General features: G+C 39.8%; 1 protein-coding gene across 2 annotated transcripts in view; it reads left to right on the top strand.

The window, feature by feature from the left end:
- Positions 1–17,251, top strand: part of ELP2 (elongator acetyltransferase complex subunit 2) — a 55,305-nt gene that overhangs the window by 2,725 nt on the left and 35,329 nt on the right. Inside the window, exons 2-8 of one of the 2 annotated variants that reach the window (XM_042239381.1) lie at positions 6,599–6,677; positions 9,413–9,483; positions 13,753–13,909; positions 14,305–14,382; positions 14,933–15,136; positions 15,768–15,832; positions 17,137–17,203. In XM_042239381.1, coding sequence (XP_042095315.1) covers positions 6,599–6,677; positions 9,413–9,483; positions 13,753–13,909; positions 14,305–14,382; positions 14,933–15,136; positions 15,768–15,832; positions 17,137–17,203 — 721 coding nt within the window. The remainder of the gene's footprint in view (positions 1–6,598; positions 6,678–9,412; positions 9,484–13,752; positions 13,910–14,304; positions 14,383–14,932; positions 15,137–15,767; positions 15,833–17,136; positions 17,204–17,251) is intronic. The other variant, XM_004020416.5, reaches the window with a different exon arrangement.

Raw genomic sequence — 17,251 nt, 5'->3', positions numbered from 1 at the left:
ACAGAGGAGACTGGAGAAGACTCTTGAGGGTCCCTTGGATTGCAAGGAGATCCAACCAGTTCATCCTAAAGGAAATTAGTGCTGAATATTCACTGGAAGGACTGATGCTAAAACTGAAACTCCAATACTTTGGCCACCTGATGCAAAGAACTGACTGATTGGAAAAGACCCTGATGCTGGGAAAGATTGAAGGCAGGAGGAGAAGGGGACAACAGAGGATGACATGGTTGGATGGCATCACCGACTCAACGGACATGAGTTTGAGTAAACTGTGGGAGTTCATGATGGACCGGGAGGCTTGGCGTGTTGCAGTCCATGGGGTCGCAAAGAGGTAGGACAGGACTGAGTGAACTGAACTGAGTATATTAATTGTATTGAAAAGTCCATCATCCTAGACGTACAGACCGAAGATGAGATGGTTAGATAGCATCACTAACTCAATGAACATGAATCTGAGCAAACTCCAGGTTATGGTGGAGGACAGAGGAGCCTGGTGAATTGCAGTCCTTGGGGTCGCAAAGAGTCAGATGGAACTTTGTGACTGAACAACCACGGACACACGACACATAGTCAACCAGTTGGCAACTGAAAAGATGCTCAACATCACTAATTAGAGAAATGCAAATCAAAACCTCAGTGAGGTATCACCTCAGACTGGTCAAAATGGCTGTCATCAGAAAATCTACAAATAATAAATATGGAGAGGGTCTGGAGAAAAGGGAACCCTCCTAGGATGTTGGTGGGAATGTAAACTAGTGCAGCCACGATGGAAAACAGTTCAAAGTTCCTTAAAAAACTAAGATTAGAGTTACCATAAGAGCCAGCAATCCCATTCCTGGACATATATCTGGAAAACACAAAAACTGTAATTCAAAAAGTTGCATATACCACAGTGTTCATCAGTTCAGTTCAGTTCAGTCGCTCAGTCATGTCCGACTCTTTGCGACCCCATGAATCTCAGCATGCCAGGCCTCCCTGTCCATCACCAACTCCGGAGTTCACTCAGACTCACGTCCATCCAGTCAGTGATGCCATCCAGCCATCTCATCCTCTGTCGTCCCCTTCTCCTCCTGCCCCCAGTCCCTCCCAGCATCAGAGTCTTTTCCAATGAGTCAACTCTTTGCATGAGGTGGCCAAAGTCCTGGAAGTTTCAGCTTTAGCATCATTCCTTCCAAAGAAATCCCAGGGCTCATCTCCTTCAGAATGGACTGGTTGGATCTCCTTGCAGTCCAAGGGACTCTCAAAAGTCTTCTCCAACACCACAGTTCAAAAGCATCAATTCTTTGGCACTCAGCCTTCTTCACAGTCCAACTCTCACATCCACACGTGACCACTGGAAAAACCATAGCCTTGACTAGATGGACCTTAGTTGGCAAAGTAATGTCTCTGCTTTTGAATATGCTGTCTAGGTTGATCATAGCTTTCCTTCCAAGGAGTAAGCGTCTTTAATTTCATGGCTGCAGTCACCATCTGCAGTGATTTTGGAGCCCCCCAAAATAAAGTCTGACACTGTTTCCACTGTTTCCCCATGTATTTCCCATGAAGTGATGGGACCAGATGCCATGATATTTGTTTTCTGAATGTTGAGCTTTAAGCCAACTTTTTCACTCTCCTCTTCCACTTTCATCAAGAGGCTTTTTAGTTCCTCTTCACTTTCTGCCATAAGGGTAGTGTCATCTGCATATCTGAGGTTATTGATATTTCTCCTGGCAATCTTGATTCCACCTTGTGTTTCTTCCAGTCCAGCGTTTCTCATGATGTACTCTGCATATAAGTTAAATAAGCAGGGTGACAATATACAGCCTTGACATACTCCTTTTCCTCTTTGGAACCAGTCTGTTGTTTCATGTCCAGTTCTAACCATTGCTTCCTGACCTGCATAGAGATTTCTCAAGAGGCAGGTCAGGTAGTCTGGTATTCCCATCTCTTTCAGAATTTTCCACAGTTTATTGTGATCCACACAGTCAAAGGCTTTGGCATAGTCAATAAAGCAGAAATAGATGTTTTTCTGGAACTCTTGCTTTTTCCATGGTCTAGTGGATGTTGGCAATTTGATCTCTGGTTCCTCTGCCTTTTCTAAAACCAGCTTGAACATCAGGAAGTTCACGGTTCACGTATGGCTGAAGCCTGGCTTGGAGAATTCTGAGCATTACTTTACTAGCATGTGAGATGAGTGCAATTGTATGGTAGTTTGAGCATTCTTTGGCATTGCCTTTCTTTGGGATTGGAATGAAAACTGACCTTTTCCAGTCCTGTGGGCACTGCTCAGTTTTCCAAATTTGCTGGCATATTGAGTGCAGCACTTTTACAGCATCATCTTTCAGGATTTGAAATAGCTCAACTGGAATGCCATCATCTCCACTAGCTTTGTTTGTAGCGATGCTTTCTAAGGGCCACTTGACTTTACATTCCAGGATGTCTGGCTCTAGCTGAGTGATCACACCATCGTGGTTATCCGGGTCGTGAAGATCTTTTTGCACAGTTCTTCTGTGTATTCTTGCTGCTACTTCTTAATATCTTCTGCTTCTGTTGGGTCCATACCATTTCTGTCCTTTATTGCATTTCTGTCCTTTATTGAGTCCATCTTTGCATGAAATATTCCCTTGGTATCTCTAATTTTCTTGAAGAGATCTCTAGTCTTTCCCATTCTGTTGTTTTCCTCTATTTCTTTGCGTTGATCGCTGAAGAAGGCTTTCTTATCTCTTCTTGCTATTTGGAATTCTGCATTCAGATGCTTCTTCTTTCCTTTTCTCCTTTGCTTTTCGCTTCTCTTCTTTTCACAGCTATTTGTAAGGCCTCCCCAGACAGCCATTTTGCTTTTTTGCATTTCTTTTCCACGGGGATGGTCTTGATTCCTGTCTCCTGTACAGTGTCACGAACCTCATTCCATAGTTCATCAGGCACTCTATCTATCAGATCTAGGCCCTTAAATCTATTTCTCACTTCCACTGTATAATCATAAGGGATTTGATTTAGGTCATACCGGAATGGTCTAGCGGTTTTAGCAACACTATTTACAACAGTCAAGACATGGGGAGCCTTGTGGGCTGCCTTCTGTGGGGTCACACAGAGTCAGACACGACTGAGGTGACTTAGCAGCAGCAGCAGCAGGAAGACATAGAAGCAATTTATATGTCCCTCGACAGATGAATGGATAAAGAGGATGTGGTGATATGTATATATACGTGTGTGTATATATATATATATATACACACACACACGTGCACGTGCACGCACACACACAAGGGAATACAATTTAGCCACGAAAAGAATGAATACCATTTGCAGCAACGTGGATGAACCTACAGATAATCATACTAAGGGAGACAGAGAAAGATAAATGCCATATGGTATCACTTACATGTGGAATCTAAAAAATTTACGAAGGAACTTGTTTAGGAAACAGAAATAGACTCACAGACAGAAAACAAACTTATAGTTGCCTAATGGGAATGGGGCAGGGAGGGTTAAATTAGGGCGTTGAGATTAACAGATATGTACTACAATATATCTTATAAAATAGAAAAACAATGGGGACGTATAGTATAGCACCGGCAACTATGTTCAGTATCTTGCAATAGCCTATAATGGAAAAGAGTCTGAAAAAGAATAACTGAATTACTTTGCTTTACACCTGAATCATTGTAAATCAGCCATACTTAAATTAAAAAGTTCCATCATCCTCCTATCCAATGCAGAGTGAAACTTGAAATAGTTGTACTCATTTTTCTTGAGCTTGCTTCCCTCCTTCCAGTTTTTGTTTTGTTATTACCATGCACTCTTCAAAAGCTTTTTTTATTTATTGAAATATAGTTGATTTATAGTGCTGTGTTGGTTTCTGTGTACAGCAAAGTGATTCAGTTATACATAAATATATACAGTAGCTTGCTTTTGCAAATTCCTAACTTTGAATCCATCCATCCTTCACCCTCCATCCCCCTTGACAATGACAAGTCTGTGTCTGTGAGTCTGTTTCTGTTTTGAAGATAAGTTCATTTGTGTCATATGTTAGATTCCACATAATGATATTTGTCTTTCTTTTTCTGACTTTCCTAGTATGATAATCTCCAAGTTCATCCATGTTGCTTCAAATGGCCTTATTTTTTTTTTAATGGCTGAGTAATATTACCTTGTATGTGTGTGAATGTATATGTATATCATGTTTTCTTTATCCCTTCATCTGTCGATAGATATTTATGTTGCTTCCATTTCTGGACTATTGTAAAAATAGTGCTGCTTTGAACATTGGGGTGCGTGCATCTTTTGAATTAGAGTTTTCACCTTTTCCAGATATATTCTCAGTAGTGGGATAGGTGGATCGTTTGGTAGTTCCATGTTTAGTTTTTTAAGGTACTGTTTTCCATAGTGGTTGCATCCATTTACATTCCTGCCAACAGTGTAGCAGGGTAGACCACTGCTACAACCACTCTTCAGCATTTGTTACCTGTAGACTTTTTAATGATGGCCTTTCTGACTGGTGTGAGGTGAGATCTCATTGTAGTTTTACTTTCCATTTCTCTAATTAGCGATGTTGAGCATCTTTTCGCATACCTCTTGGCTATCTGTGTGTCTTCTTTTAGAAATGTCTAGATCTTCTGCTCATTTTTTGAAAATTTTTGTTGTTGTTGTTGTTATTGAACTGTGTGTGAGCTGTTTGTATATTTTGGAAATTAAGCCCTGGTTGGTCACATCATTTACAGATGTTTTCTTCCAGTCTGTAGGTTGTCTTTAAGTCTTGTTTAGTCTTGTTCCTTTGCTATGATGTAAAAGCTTATAAGTTTGATTAGGTCCCATATGTTAATTTTGCTTCTGTTTCTGTTGCTTTGTGAGACTGGTCTAAGAAAACACTGATACAATTTTTGTTAGAGACTGTTTCGCCTATGTTCTCTTCTAGGAGTTTAACAGTGTCATGTCTTATATTTAAGTCTTTAAGCCATTTTATTTTGGGGTTTGATGTGAGGGTGTGTTCTGACTTTATTGATTTACATACAGCTGTCCAGCTTTCCTGACACTTCTTGCTGAAGAGACTGTCTTTTCTTCATTGTATATTCTTGCCTCCTTTGTGAAAAATTAATTGACCCTAGGTGTGTGGGTTTATTTCTAGGCTCTCTGTTTGGTTCCATTGATCCATATGTCTCTCTTTTTTTTTTTTGGTCAGTGCCATGTTGTTTTGATTACTGTAGCTTTGTAGCACTGTCTGATGTCTGGGAGGGTTATGCTTCTTGCTTTGTGCTTTTCCATGCACTCTTAACTGGCAAGATAAATCACATAAAACCAAGGGTAAACTTTACGTTGGCCATCAACCAAGGCTGTAGAAGCCTATCTTCCTGCAGCTGTCTAGTGGATTTGTACCCATGCCTTCCGCCACATTTTAATTTTTAATGATAAATTGGTGGCTATCTCAGGGGATTTTAACATCAAGAGAAAAGGTGTATGGATCCTAGGAAGTTTTGTTAAGTATTGTTGGCTGGGTATTTAATTAAATATAGGATTCAATGTGTCAGATGCTAAAGTGAAACTTTGGAGATGATGTTCGTTCAGCACACTCTTTGATGCTAGTCTTGAACTGAGTGGTGATGACGCAAAAATAATGGGTTATGACTCCTGCCCATCAAGGAATTCTCATTCTGGTGAGAAAGACAATGAAATACTTTAAATCAGCAAGCTCCAGTGTTTTTGGCACCAGGGACTGGTTTCATGGAAGACAGTTTTTCCACAGACCAGGGATGGGAGGGTATGTTTTGGGATGATTCAAGCGCATTACATTTATTGTGCAGTTTATTATTACATCAGGTCCATCTCAGATCATCAGGCATTAGATCCCGGAAGCTGGGGGCCCCTGCTTTAGATTGTTTCCCAAACTCACGTAACCCATATGTGAACTATATTAGCTTGTGCACATTTCCCTTTGTATACCTTTTTCTCAGCTGTGAGAATTCCAGTTGATGTGTAAGCAGGTGTGAAGTCAGTGCTCTAGGCAACCGGTAGAGAAAGGGCTGTAAGAGGAGGGCCCAGTAGGCAGAGAGTCTCCAGCAGTGGGGGATGTAGAGAAAACCCAGGTGTGGAGTGATCTGGTGAAAGCAGCAGTCTGAGGATCTGCAGGGAACCTGGCTGTAGGCCCTGAAGGGATATGATGTCTGAGGACCTTCGTAGTTGTGGCCTAGTGACCTTGTGTCCTTAAGGCTGAAGAATCCAACACCAGATCAGCCATGGCATGCTAAGTAAGCCATGATTTTGCATCCATCAATCATGCATTCCTTGATTTTTCTTTAGGTCTACCAAATTCTTGAATCTGTACAAGCATGGTAAAAGTAGACCCTGAGACCAGTGAGAACATAGGCCTTGTCTAATCTGGTTTGGAGACAGGCTCCCTAAATAAGAAGAGGGTAGGGCTGAGTGACTGTGGAGTGGGGCAGAAGGCAGGAATGAATTTTAAAAAGTGAATGGATGACTTAAGCCATGGTAAAGTTTATGAGTTAAGGAAGGTGATTCTGTTTGAAGTAATCCTGAACATTTTCTGAAATCTGATATTTATTAATTTATCAGCTCCTCTGTGGGACACATTCCAACATACTAACTGGTGTTTTCTCCTCTACAGAAAAGGGTTGTTGTCACCAACCTGAATGGTCATGCTGCTCGAGTCAATTGCCTACAGTGGATTTGTAAACAGGATGGTTGTAAGTATTAATCTGACTTCTCTTAATTTAGCATTACTGTATCCGATATTATGTATTTAGAAAAATAGAAGAAAAATGACATGCTCAGTGAAATATCTGACTTATACTACTTCTACTTTGAAGCATGGATAACGCAGCAGTACTTAGGATGAGGGTAGAGGCACCCCCCTCCTGAAGCGAGAGCCCCGCCATTGCCCACAGCTTTTGACCAAAGCCTGTATGCTTGTATTGGAGCCCAGACTGGGATTCAGAAAATTCGGCCCCTGGGTGGTCTGTTTCTGCCACAGACAAACGATTGATTTTTTGGGCAAGGCATTGCATTTTTGTTGACCCTAGTTTGCATCTTCAGTTCAGTTCAGTTCAGTAGCTCAGTCATGTCCGACTCTTTGCGACCCCATTAATATACAAAAAGTAAAACTTTGGACTAAATCAGTGAGTGATGCATGACACCTATGAGGTCAAAATTATTTTCTGAATAATACTAAGAAGTTATTCCTCACCTTCATTCTGTCCCAAGTATGCAGTGCCATTTTCCAGTGACTACGTAATGTGTGATGTTGCCACCGTTTAAACACTGGAGCAGATATGAAAATCCAGGTGTATTCTAATAAAGTCAGACTTTAAAGAGGTTTGCTGAAATATTAAACAGTGCCTTTCTTCTTATTTTTTTTGTTTTGGGAAATACAGGGTTTCCCCCTATTAAAAAATGTTATGTTAGTTCTTGTTATTCGTAAGTGAACTAATATACAAGTATTTTTCAAATTTCTCAGTTTTAATTTCTGTTGTGATTAATATTGGCACATATAGCCTATATAAACAAAAGGTCTTTGGGGTCCTTAAAAAATTTTATGAGTGTCAATGAGTCCTGATATCAAAACATTTGGGAATTGCTGGACTAGATTATCTCCAGGTCTCTTTCATCTCTCAGATTCCACGGCTCCAGAATTTTTATTTAGCATTGCTTTTAGATGGGCTTCTAAAATCCTGTGGAAATTCCTCATATGTCTTAACTATACCTACTATAGTGTTCTTATGGACTCTTGAATTAATTTTATTTTCTGATTTTTCAGCTATTTATTGAGAGCATCCTGAGCCAGGCCCAAAGGCAAAATTTCCTGAATTAGTGAGCTGTGGTTTTATCTGTGACAGTAAGAGAACGTTTAATAAGCTACTTATTACAGTTGGTAATGCAGAGTTAGTCATATTAGGTCAGTAAAAACCATTAAATAGTAGAAAGAGTGGCTGTTAGTACATATATTAAAATAAAATTGTTATTATATTAATTGCTACCAAATGACATCAAAACCTACTTGAATCTCAGTATAGGGATTCCTTTTAAAGTATTAATTTGGGCTTGTATGTTTTATCTTCCCTTTAAAAGTGAGGTTACATAAAATGAATTGCTTGTGTATCACTGAAATCTATTACGGTTATAACTGATTTTCTCAGAATTGGATTCTATTGCCAGATAATTCAGGTACTCTTTCTAACCCATATATCAGTGACATGAAATTCTAGTGATATTATTTTATATTTTCAAAACATCTGGTTCTTATCACATTACTTTCATGTACCTTAGAGCAGTTATCAGAATGATATAGTTAGGTCAGTGGCTTAAATGCCATGACACATGAAGAAATTAAAGCCCAAGATTGCACCTGGCTGGCAGCAGGGTTAGGATATGAGCCTGGGACTTTTGAGTACAAATCTAATGTGTTCAGTCTGCCAGCTGTTTCACCTAACTATCTAGGCATAAACCAGCAGAAATAAATAAATGGAAAATCCAAACCAAGATTAGATTATTTCCCCCTTTTTGGTTCTTATTCATTTTCTTCTATCAATAAATAAATGTTTGAAGGAGCTATTTTGAAATATGTGTTTGATTTCAAAAATATTTCATGTGCTTGACAGTACCAGCTAACTATAATGACTGGTATATGTTATTTCTACCCAAAGTGTTTAGCCTGAGTCTCATAAGGAAACAACCAGGCAAATTCATATTGAGGGACATTGGGCAAAACAACTGGCCTGGACTCGCATTGTGACAAAAGGAGAAACTGGAAAGTTATTCAGGATTAAAGGAGACTTAAAAGATGTGTCAATCAAATGCATAATGTATGGTCCTTAGATTTTTGAGTAAAAAAGAAGTTACAGAAGACATACTGGGACAGTCTTGGGAAATTTTAATATGTATTATTATGTAACATTACTGTGTTATTGTTAACATTCTTGAATGTGATAATTATATGTGGTGGCTCAGTGGGTAAAGGATCCACCTGTCAATGCAGGAAATGTGGGTTCGATCCCTGCGTTGGCGAGATAGATCCCCTATTGAAGGAAATGGCAGAGCACCCCAGTATTTATGCATGGGAAATTTGATGGAGAGAGAAGCCTGGTAGGCTACAGTCTGTGGGGTCGCACACAGTCAGACACGACTGAGCGACTAATCAACAACAATGTAGGAGAATGTTCCAGTTTTTGAGAAGAATAGGGTAAAATATCTTAAGGATCAAAGGTCATCATGCCTCCAACTTATTTTTGAATGGTTTGTCAAAAGCAAAAATGGAGGTGTGTGTAAATGTACATACAGAGAGCAAGATATCAAGCAAATATGGCAAAATCGTAACAGTTGGTGAATACAGGTAAAAGTATCTGAGTTTTGTTTTTTCCATAGCTTTGAAGTTTTTCAAAATAGCTGGGGAAAAAATGTTCATTGAGATACAATTTTTTTTCAGCTCCTTCAACTGAATTAGTTTCTGGAGGATCTGATAATCAAGTGATTCACTGGGAAATAGAGAATAATCAGGTGGGTAGACATGTTTATGATTATAAGAAATGACTGTCATATCTACATTTATTTTCAGTTTTTCCTGTCATTTTTCTCGTGTTCCTCCTTGATGAACTTCCTTATTCTTGCTTATTAGTAATCCAGATCCTGTATCTTCCATATGTCATAGGTCCTGTTCCCTTCCTTCTAATAATACCTGCTTCCATATTCATAGGCTGTCAGTCATTTCTTTGAATGTCTTAACATTTGAAATAATTTACAAAGTTCTCTTACATGGGCTGTTTTGTTTTCAGTGATCACAAAAATTCATACTGCTGTGTGCATAGGACAATGGTTGCCTTGTGGATACAGATTTATATAATTCTGCGTGATGTTACAATATGCAGTACTGGGCGTGCATGGACCTCTGTGAATGGACGTTTAGGTTGGTTCTAGTTGGAAGCAGAGATTAAAAATGTGAAGCTGGTGCATCAGATATTTGAACATCTGCCATGCAGAAGATACAAATGAGCCAGAATCCTGTTCATGAATTGTGCATATATATCGAAGATAAAATGTGGTTAAATAACTACAAATTTGTTTAATAAGTACAAAGGTGGCTGTATGGGTGAGTGCTTGCACTTGCTGTACCACAACCATGCTGCTGTGAAAGTTCAGTAGGGATTTAAGACGTGGCCCTTGAGTTGAGTCTAACAGTATGAGATGATTTTCTTAGGAAGACTTAAAGGGTTGAGGATTCCAGGTAGGAGAAAAATGTATGAATCAAAGTTCATGTAAGAAAGGAGACCATCTGCTCAGAAGTATCCGTTTTTCACCATAGCCTAAGATGTCTTAAGGGCAGGGCTTTTCAAGCTCATTCAGAGGATTCTTCATCTTTAAGCTCTGAGTGAAAAGGAGTCTGTGGCCACTGTGGGAACCAGTACATGTTCTTCTCTTAGAGAGTCATTAAGTGTATATGAGCACAGTGGAGGCTCTGAACAGTTCTGGCATGGGCAGGCCTGCCCATTCCAACCAGTGTTTCCTTCAAGTCTGATACCCCCCCCCCCACCCCCCTTTAAATCCCTTAGCATCCATTGTAACTTTGAGGAACACCATTTTGGAAATATTTCTTGATACCACATGATGGGCAGTAGAAGTGTTACTTCTCTAGTAAGAGGAAGAGACGATCTCGTGAGACTTTGAGTTCAAGAGTTTGTTCTTTATGAACAGGCGTTTGGGAGTCATTCATGATTTCTTGCCTGGAAAATCCCATGGACAGAGGAGCCTGGTGGGCTTCTGTCCATAGGGTCATGGGAGTCAAACACGACTTAGCAGCTAAAGCCACCAGCAGCAGGATTTCTAGGTAGTGGAGTATTGTATGTCAAAGGAAAATGAGTCTAACAGGAGTGTGCCAAATTGGGATAGGAAAAAATATGAAGAAAGAGATATGAAATGTATTCTTGAAGGCAGAATGATTTTGGCATTGACTAGATAGTTGTCAAAAGAGTGGGAAGCTTGTGGGTAGAGAAGTGAGAAATCAAAAACAGTGGGATTCTGTCTCCAGGCCCTAGAAGAAAGATGCTTCTACAAAGCAAAATAGGCAAGTGGGAGGGAAGATGTAAACATTTCACTTGTATTGCTGGCCAGATACCCAGACTTGTCTCCAGAGAAAGGGGCCAGATGTGGAGGTGGGGATTGTGGAGTCACTTAGACTTGAATGAGAACTGCAAAGGCTTATGTAGCAAAGCAGCTCCTATTTGGACTTACCTTGGCAGAGGAATTCAGAGAGAACCACTTGAGCACTCATTTTTGAGACCTTGAGTTAAGACTTGTAAGACTCTTTTGTCAGTGCTACCCTAAGCTTCTGTCGGTAGAGAGACTTACAGGCTAAGTATCTGATGGCAGATAGCAAACTTAGACATTGACCAGAAAGGAGGCTGAGGCTAAACAGGAAAAGGAGGAAGATGAAAGGCCTCAAAGAGGGATGAAGGGAGTAAGAGGATTTGGAGGAAGGAGTCATACACTGTAGCTTGAGAGGCTTAAAGGTTCCGTCTGGTATGCATTTTCATGCACACAGGTGCTCATTGCATCTTGACTTCTGATAAAAGGAAATAGTTTTAAGCTGGCATAATGAGAGATTTGAGTCTTTGACTAGTGGGTGTTGTTTTTTAACAAGCCAGTGAACTTGAGAGATTTGTTTTGTTTGAGCTTTTAAGATTCTCTGATGGTTGAAATAAAATTCTGCTTAAAGATGTGAAATGACATAGGAAACAAATTTATGATTGCCATAGGGGAAAGGGGATGGGGATGGGGTAAAATCAGGAGCCTGGGATTAGCAGATACAAACTATATAAAATGAATAACACAACAAGGCCCTACTGTATAGCACAGAGAACTTTATTCAAAACCATAACAGGAAAGGATATGAAAAAGAATATGTATAATACAATGTAACACTGTAAATCAATGATACTTCAGTATAAAATGAAACAGACAAAAACAGGTGTGAAATGAGTTTTTCCCATAGATTTAACATTTGGGAAGTAATTATACAGACTCAGATAGCATTACCGACTGAGTGGGCATGAATTTGAGCGATCTCCGAAACATAGTGAAGGATGGGGAAGCCTGGCATACTGCAGTCCTTGGGATTGCAAAGAGTTGTACACGACTTAGTGACTGAGCAACAACAATAACAGTAAATTTTAAATACCAGAAAGTATAAAGAAGAAAAAAGACACAAGATTTACGTGGCTAACATTCTAATGAAGATTGTTCCATATCTCTAGTGTTTAATTATGTACTAAAGTGATTTTGTTTACTTGAATTTTAAAAAGTGGTTTTTTTCAGAGAAGTCAGAGGTTAATGACTACAGGAATTTAGTGTACAAAGCCTTATATGTAACTATTAATTACCTTTTTGAGTGGCAGAGTTCTACTTAAGTAATTGGAAAAACAGTTGAGATATTTAAGGCACCTTTATTTCAGCAGACAGCAATTTACAAAACATACCTCTCAAGGAAAGTGGTAAATCTTACATATTTGGAACTGTTAAAAATACAGACCCACAATAACAGAAATGATACTACAGATCGTAATCTTGCATGGCAGGCAGGAAGAGTGATAACCAGGTGGCGTTTCCCAGTTTTTGCCAGTTCTTTATTTTGTAGCTCTGCTTGATACATGCAAGTATTATGAGTGGATGCTGAAAAAACTTGGTAAAAGTTTGACAGCAAACAGAACATTTACTCATTCCTAAAACATAATCTCACATGTTGCTGCTAAGTCACTTCCGTCGTGTCCGACTCTGTGTGACCCCATAGATGGCAGCCCACCAGGCTCCCCTGTCCTTGGGATCCTCCAGGCAAGAACACTGGAGTGGGTGGCCATTTCCTTCTCCAATGCATGAAAGCGAAAAGTGAAAGTGAAGTCGCTCAATTGTGTCCGACTTAGCGACCCCATGGACTGCAGCCTACCAGGCTCCTTTGTCCATGGGATTCTCCAGGCAAGTAGTGGAATGGGGTGCCATTGCCTTCTCACATATTACCACCAAAAAAAATTTTCACCATAGTGAAAAAACATGGTTGACACTACCTTTGCTAAAATATCAAAGGTAATTTAACTGATAGTGGAACAGGCTGACATTGCGTATCTGCTGGTGTGTTATACTGATGTTGTGACAACGTCACAATGTCAGCCCTGAATCTTTTCATGGGGAGATGTCAGACCAATCCTAGAGGAGGAGTCCACAAATCTGGCCTGTAGTCTTCAAAGGTATCAATGTCATTGATGTCTTTCCATGGTGATAAGTGAGCATTATCCTTTTTGTTGGCTTAGAATATGAGTCTAAAATTATTTAATCAGTTTCCTATTAACACTTTTTTTCCTATTAATACTTTTAAGTTGATTGCAGTTTTCCTGAAGAGTGTATGATAAATGCTTTTGCATTTGTCTTTTATTATCAGTTAAACTAGTGCTGCTCTCTCAGAGTAGGTTCTTAGATGTGAGATTGCTATGTCAAGGGATGTACACATTTTGTGTGTTGTTAATATAATCAGACAGACTTCGCACAAGTTTATGTTCTTCTCAGCTTGTTCTTGTTCAGTCGCTAAGTTGTGTCTGACTCTTTGCAACCCCATGGACTGCAGCACGCCAGGCTTCCCTGTCCTTCACTATCTCAGCTTGAAAGGACTTATTTCTGGGTCAGGCATTTTAACAATGCCTTTAATCCTCTGATTCTAGTTAAGTGCAGGTGAAACTGATAATTCTTTCGTTTAACGTAGCGTTTTTGTTGTTATTTGTGATTCAGCTTTTAAAAGCAGTCCACATCTACGGCCATGAAGGACCTGTTTATGCAGTGCATGCCGTTTACCAGAGGAGGGCGCCAGACGTTGCATCGCAGACACTGATAGTGTCCACAGCTTCCGATTCTACTGTTAGAATCTGGTCTAAACAGGGTTCTGAAGGTAGGTTTAGAGCCATTGTTCCAAACAGATGAAATAATAATTATCAAATGAACAGCATCTTAGATGAGTGTCATAATTTTTTGTCTTTCAAGCAGTTTTTGAAATGTTAGAATTCTAATCTACATGTTTTTTCTTGTATACTTTTCTAGAATTCCTGTTTACCAAACTGTTGATAATGTAAATTTCCTCAAAGCCTTTTCATTTAGGTCTTTTTGTTCTCTGTAACCTTGTTCTCTTGTAACCTTAAAGCTGACCGTTTAAATTCCCATTGTCACTGGGGGCCCAGGACTGACTTTTCTCATCTCTCTGCTGATGTCCAGGGTTCTGATGATGCCGCTGGACCTCTCCAGGAGGATAAGCTGAGTTAGTTGTTCATGGTGTGTTTTATTTCTTAGTGACATGCCTTCAGACCTTGAACTTTGGAAATGGATTCGCTCTGGCTCTCTGCTTGTCTTTTTTGCCTAATATTGATGGTGAGTTTCCTGCTAGGTGTATATTAAAAGAGCAGTGTATTTTCATATCTCCATACAACTAGGACCTCAAAGAAACATATTGGATCTTAATTTTGTATCTGAATATTTTCAGAAGACAAGTTGAGAGACATGGATAACATACTTTTGTTCTCAGTAGTCAAATGATCTGTGTATAAAACATAAGGTTAAGGGGGTGGCTGTTAGAAACTTCAGTAGCTGTTAAAAATTTAAGACGTTTAATATGAACTTGAGATTGATACTCCTATTTATTAGATACATGTTGAATATAGATGAAATTTGGGGAAATTGCCTAGCTCTGTAGAAGATGGAGGTCTGGGATAAGTTGAGAAGGTACTAAGGATGGGCCCATGAGCATTTCTCTCAAGGTGACAGCCCCTGCTCATTGTGCGCAGTGACAGTTTGCCTCAGACCACTTAAAATCTCTAAGCGAAAAATGACCTTTTGCTGGGAAGCCCGTCTTTACCTGTCTTTGATTATCCTCCACCAGGATGGTGGCCAGCGCACGTCAGATAGTCTTGTGGCTCCCCAGTTGCCTGGAGGACAGAGCTGGTGGGCAGAGGCTGGGCCTGGAAACCTCCAGGCTGTTTTGCCATCTGCAGCGAGAGCTGCAACCTCGTGGTCTCACGTGATGTCCCACTTTCTGCCAGGGCTTCCCGGGAGGAGGAATTGCACACGTTCTGTTGTGGTTTTCGTTACATACAATTTCATTTCTTCGCATCTGCATTGAGGCTGAGTGACTGAAGTTTTATGGCTTTTTTAAAAATTGATTTAAAGAAAACTGATTTTACAGTCACACCTTTCATAGCTTTTTAACCACATAGTTATATATGTGCTTCTATTTTGTTCTTTAATTACTCCGTGGATTTTGTTTTATTATCAAATTCTGGAAACGTAGGGTCCTCAAAGTAACAAACATACTGTTAAATCTTTGTGCAATAACCAGGATGCTGGGCTCTTAGTTGCTCTCCCAGGTTTTTTATTATTCACATGGGCTAATGATTCCTATTAAGTGTTCTGGCTGACATGGTTAAGTGCTCCCAGCTTGTTTTTACTGCTGAGCTCTTTTTATTGCTCCTTCTATCATAGATGACACAGAACAGAGGAGAGGATTCTGTTAATAGTCATTCTTTGCCAAGTATCCATTTAATGGAACATTCTAGAATATTCATTTTATTCCTAAAGATATTATTGAGTGCTTTCAATTTATTTGTTCAGTGATGTGGGAAATAGAATTCAAGGCTCTACCTAGAACTTAGGACACGGCATAGGTGATTGTCATAACTTAGGATGGCTGTTATGATGTTGTATAATATTATATATATATGTTATATGATGCTTATAGTAATGCCTCTTTTTCCTCCCAGTGCCGGTATTAGCATGTGGTGATGATGACTGCAAAATTCACTTATTTGTTCAACAAAACAATCAGGTAATTGTTCATCTTTCTTTAAGAGGCTAGAATTATGTTCTGCTTAATTCCATATCTTAAGACAGACTTTCTAGATTATAGAGTTTGGGGGATGTTCTGATCTAAGTTGACCAATCCAATAGGAAAATCTTTTCAACAGTCCCCTGTTAAACCGCTTGTCGCTGTTTGATCGCCAAGTATTCTGCTGCTGCTTTGGCCTCCAAGTCCAGACTTGTTGCGGAAGACAGATTGTTAGGTCGGGAAGAAGAGAGGGAAATGTTGTTGTAGTAATTTTTCTTAAGAAATTTAAATGAGATATAACATACCTACCGTGAAATACACCCCTAGCAGTGATTATTTGTTCTTGTAATCTTTTCCTGTTCTTTGAGTGGTTAAACCAGAGGGAAGTTTCGGAAAGAGCGTTGGTTAACCCTATGTTCATTTAGTTAATAGAGAGTGAGTGAAAGTCGCTCAGCCATGCCTGCTCTTTGTGACCCCATGGACTATACAGTCCATGGAATTCTCCAGATTAGAATACTAGAGTGCATAGCTATTCCCTTCTCCAGGGGATCTTCCAAACCCAGGGATTGAACCCAGGTCTCCTGCATTGCAGGTGGATTATTTACAAGCTGAGCCACCAGGAAAGTCCAAGAATACTGGAGTACGTAGCCTATCCCTTCTCCAGCGGATCTTCCCGACCCAGGAGTCAAACCAGGGTCTCCTGCATTGCAGGTGGATTGTTTACCAGCTGAGCTACCAGGGAATCCCTAGTTAATAATAGAAATACTTACTTCTTTGCATTTTATAAGAAAGCTAAAAATCATTATGTTCAGCCGCCCAGCTTTTTTCTGTATTGTATCTACAGTGTATGTCATTTTACCTTGTGAACAGTTGATGTGTTTGGGGACTACAGATATTATCTCCTCATGCTGCTGCTGCTGAGTCGCTTCAGTCGTGTCCGACTCCGCGACCCCATAGACGGCAGCCCACCAGGCTCCCCTGTCCCTGGGATGCTCCAGGCAAGAACACTGGAGTGGGTTGCCATTTCCTTCTCCAGTGCATGAAAGTGAAAAGTCAAAGTGAAGTCGCTCAGTCGTGTCTGACTCCTAACAACCCCATGGACTGCAGCCCACCATGACTGCTCAGTTAAATGATACAGATGATGACTTTTTTTCATTCCCAAGTGAGAACTCACTCTATCAGATAGTGTTCCCAGTTTTTTTTAAAAAATGCAGGAGGAATGGCTGAGATCAAATGAAGTCACTGATATACATTAAAATATTAAATTCTTACATTAAATCCTGTGATTTTTGTTATCTTACTAGTTTCAGAAAATGCTTTTTCTCTCTGGACATGAGGATTGGATAAGAGGCGTGGAATGGGCAGCCTTTGGTCAGTATGAAATATTGCTAAAGTACATATAGTGCAGACAAGTATGTG

This window comes from Ovis aries, chromosome 23 (genome assembly GCF_016772045.2).
Source record: "Ovis aries strain OAR_USU_Benz2616 breed Rambouillet chromosome 23, ARS-UI_Ramb_v3.0, whole genome shotgun sequence".
NCBI classification, from domain to species: Eukaryota; Metazoa; Chordata; class Mammalia; order Artiodactyla; family Bovidae; genus Ovis; species Ovis aries.
Note: the sequence above shows the minus strand (reverse complement) of the source record. Positions and strands in the feature narration are given on the sequence as shown.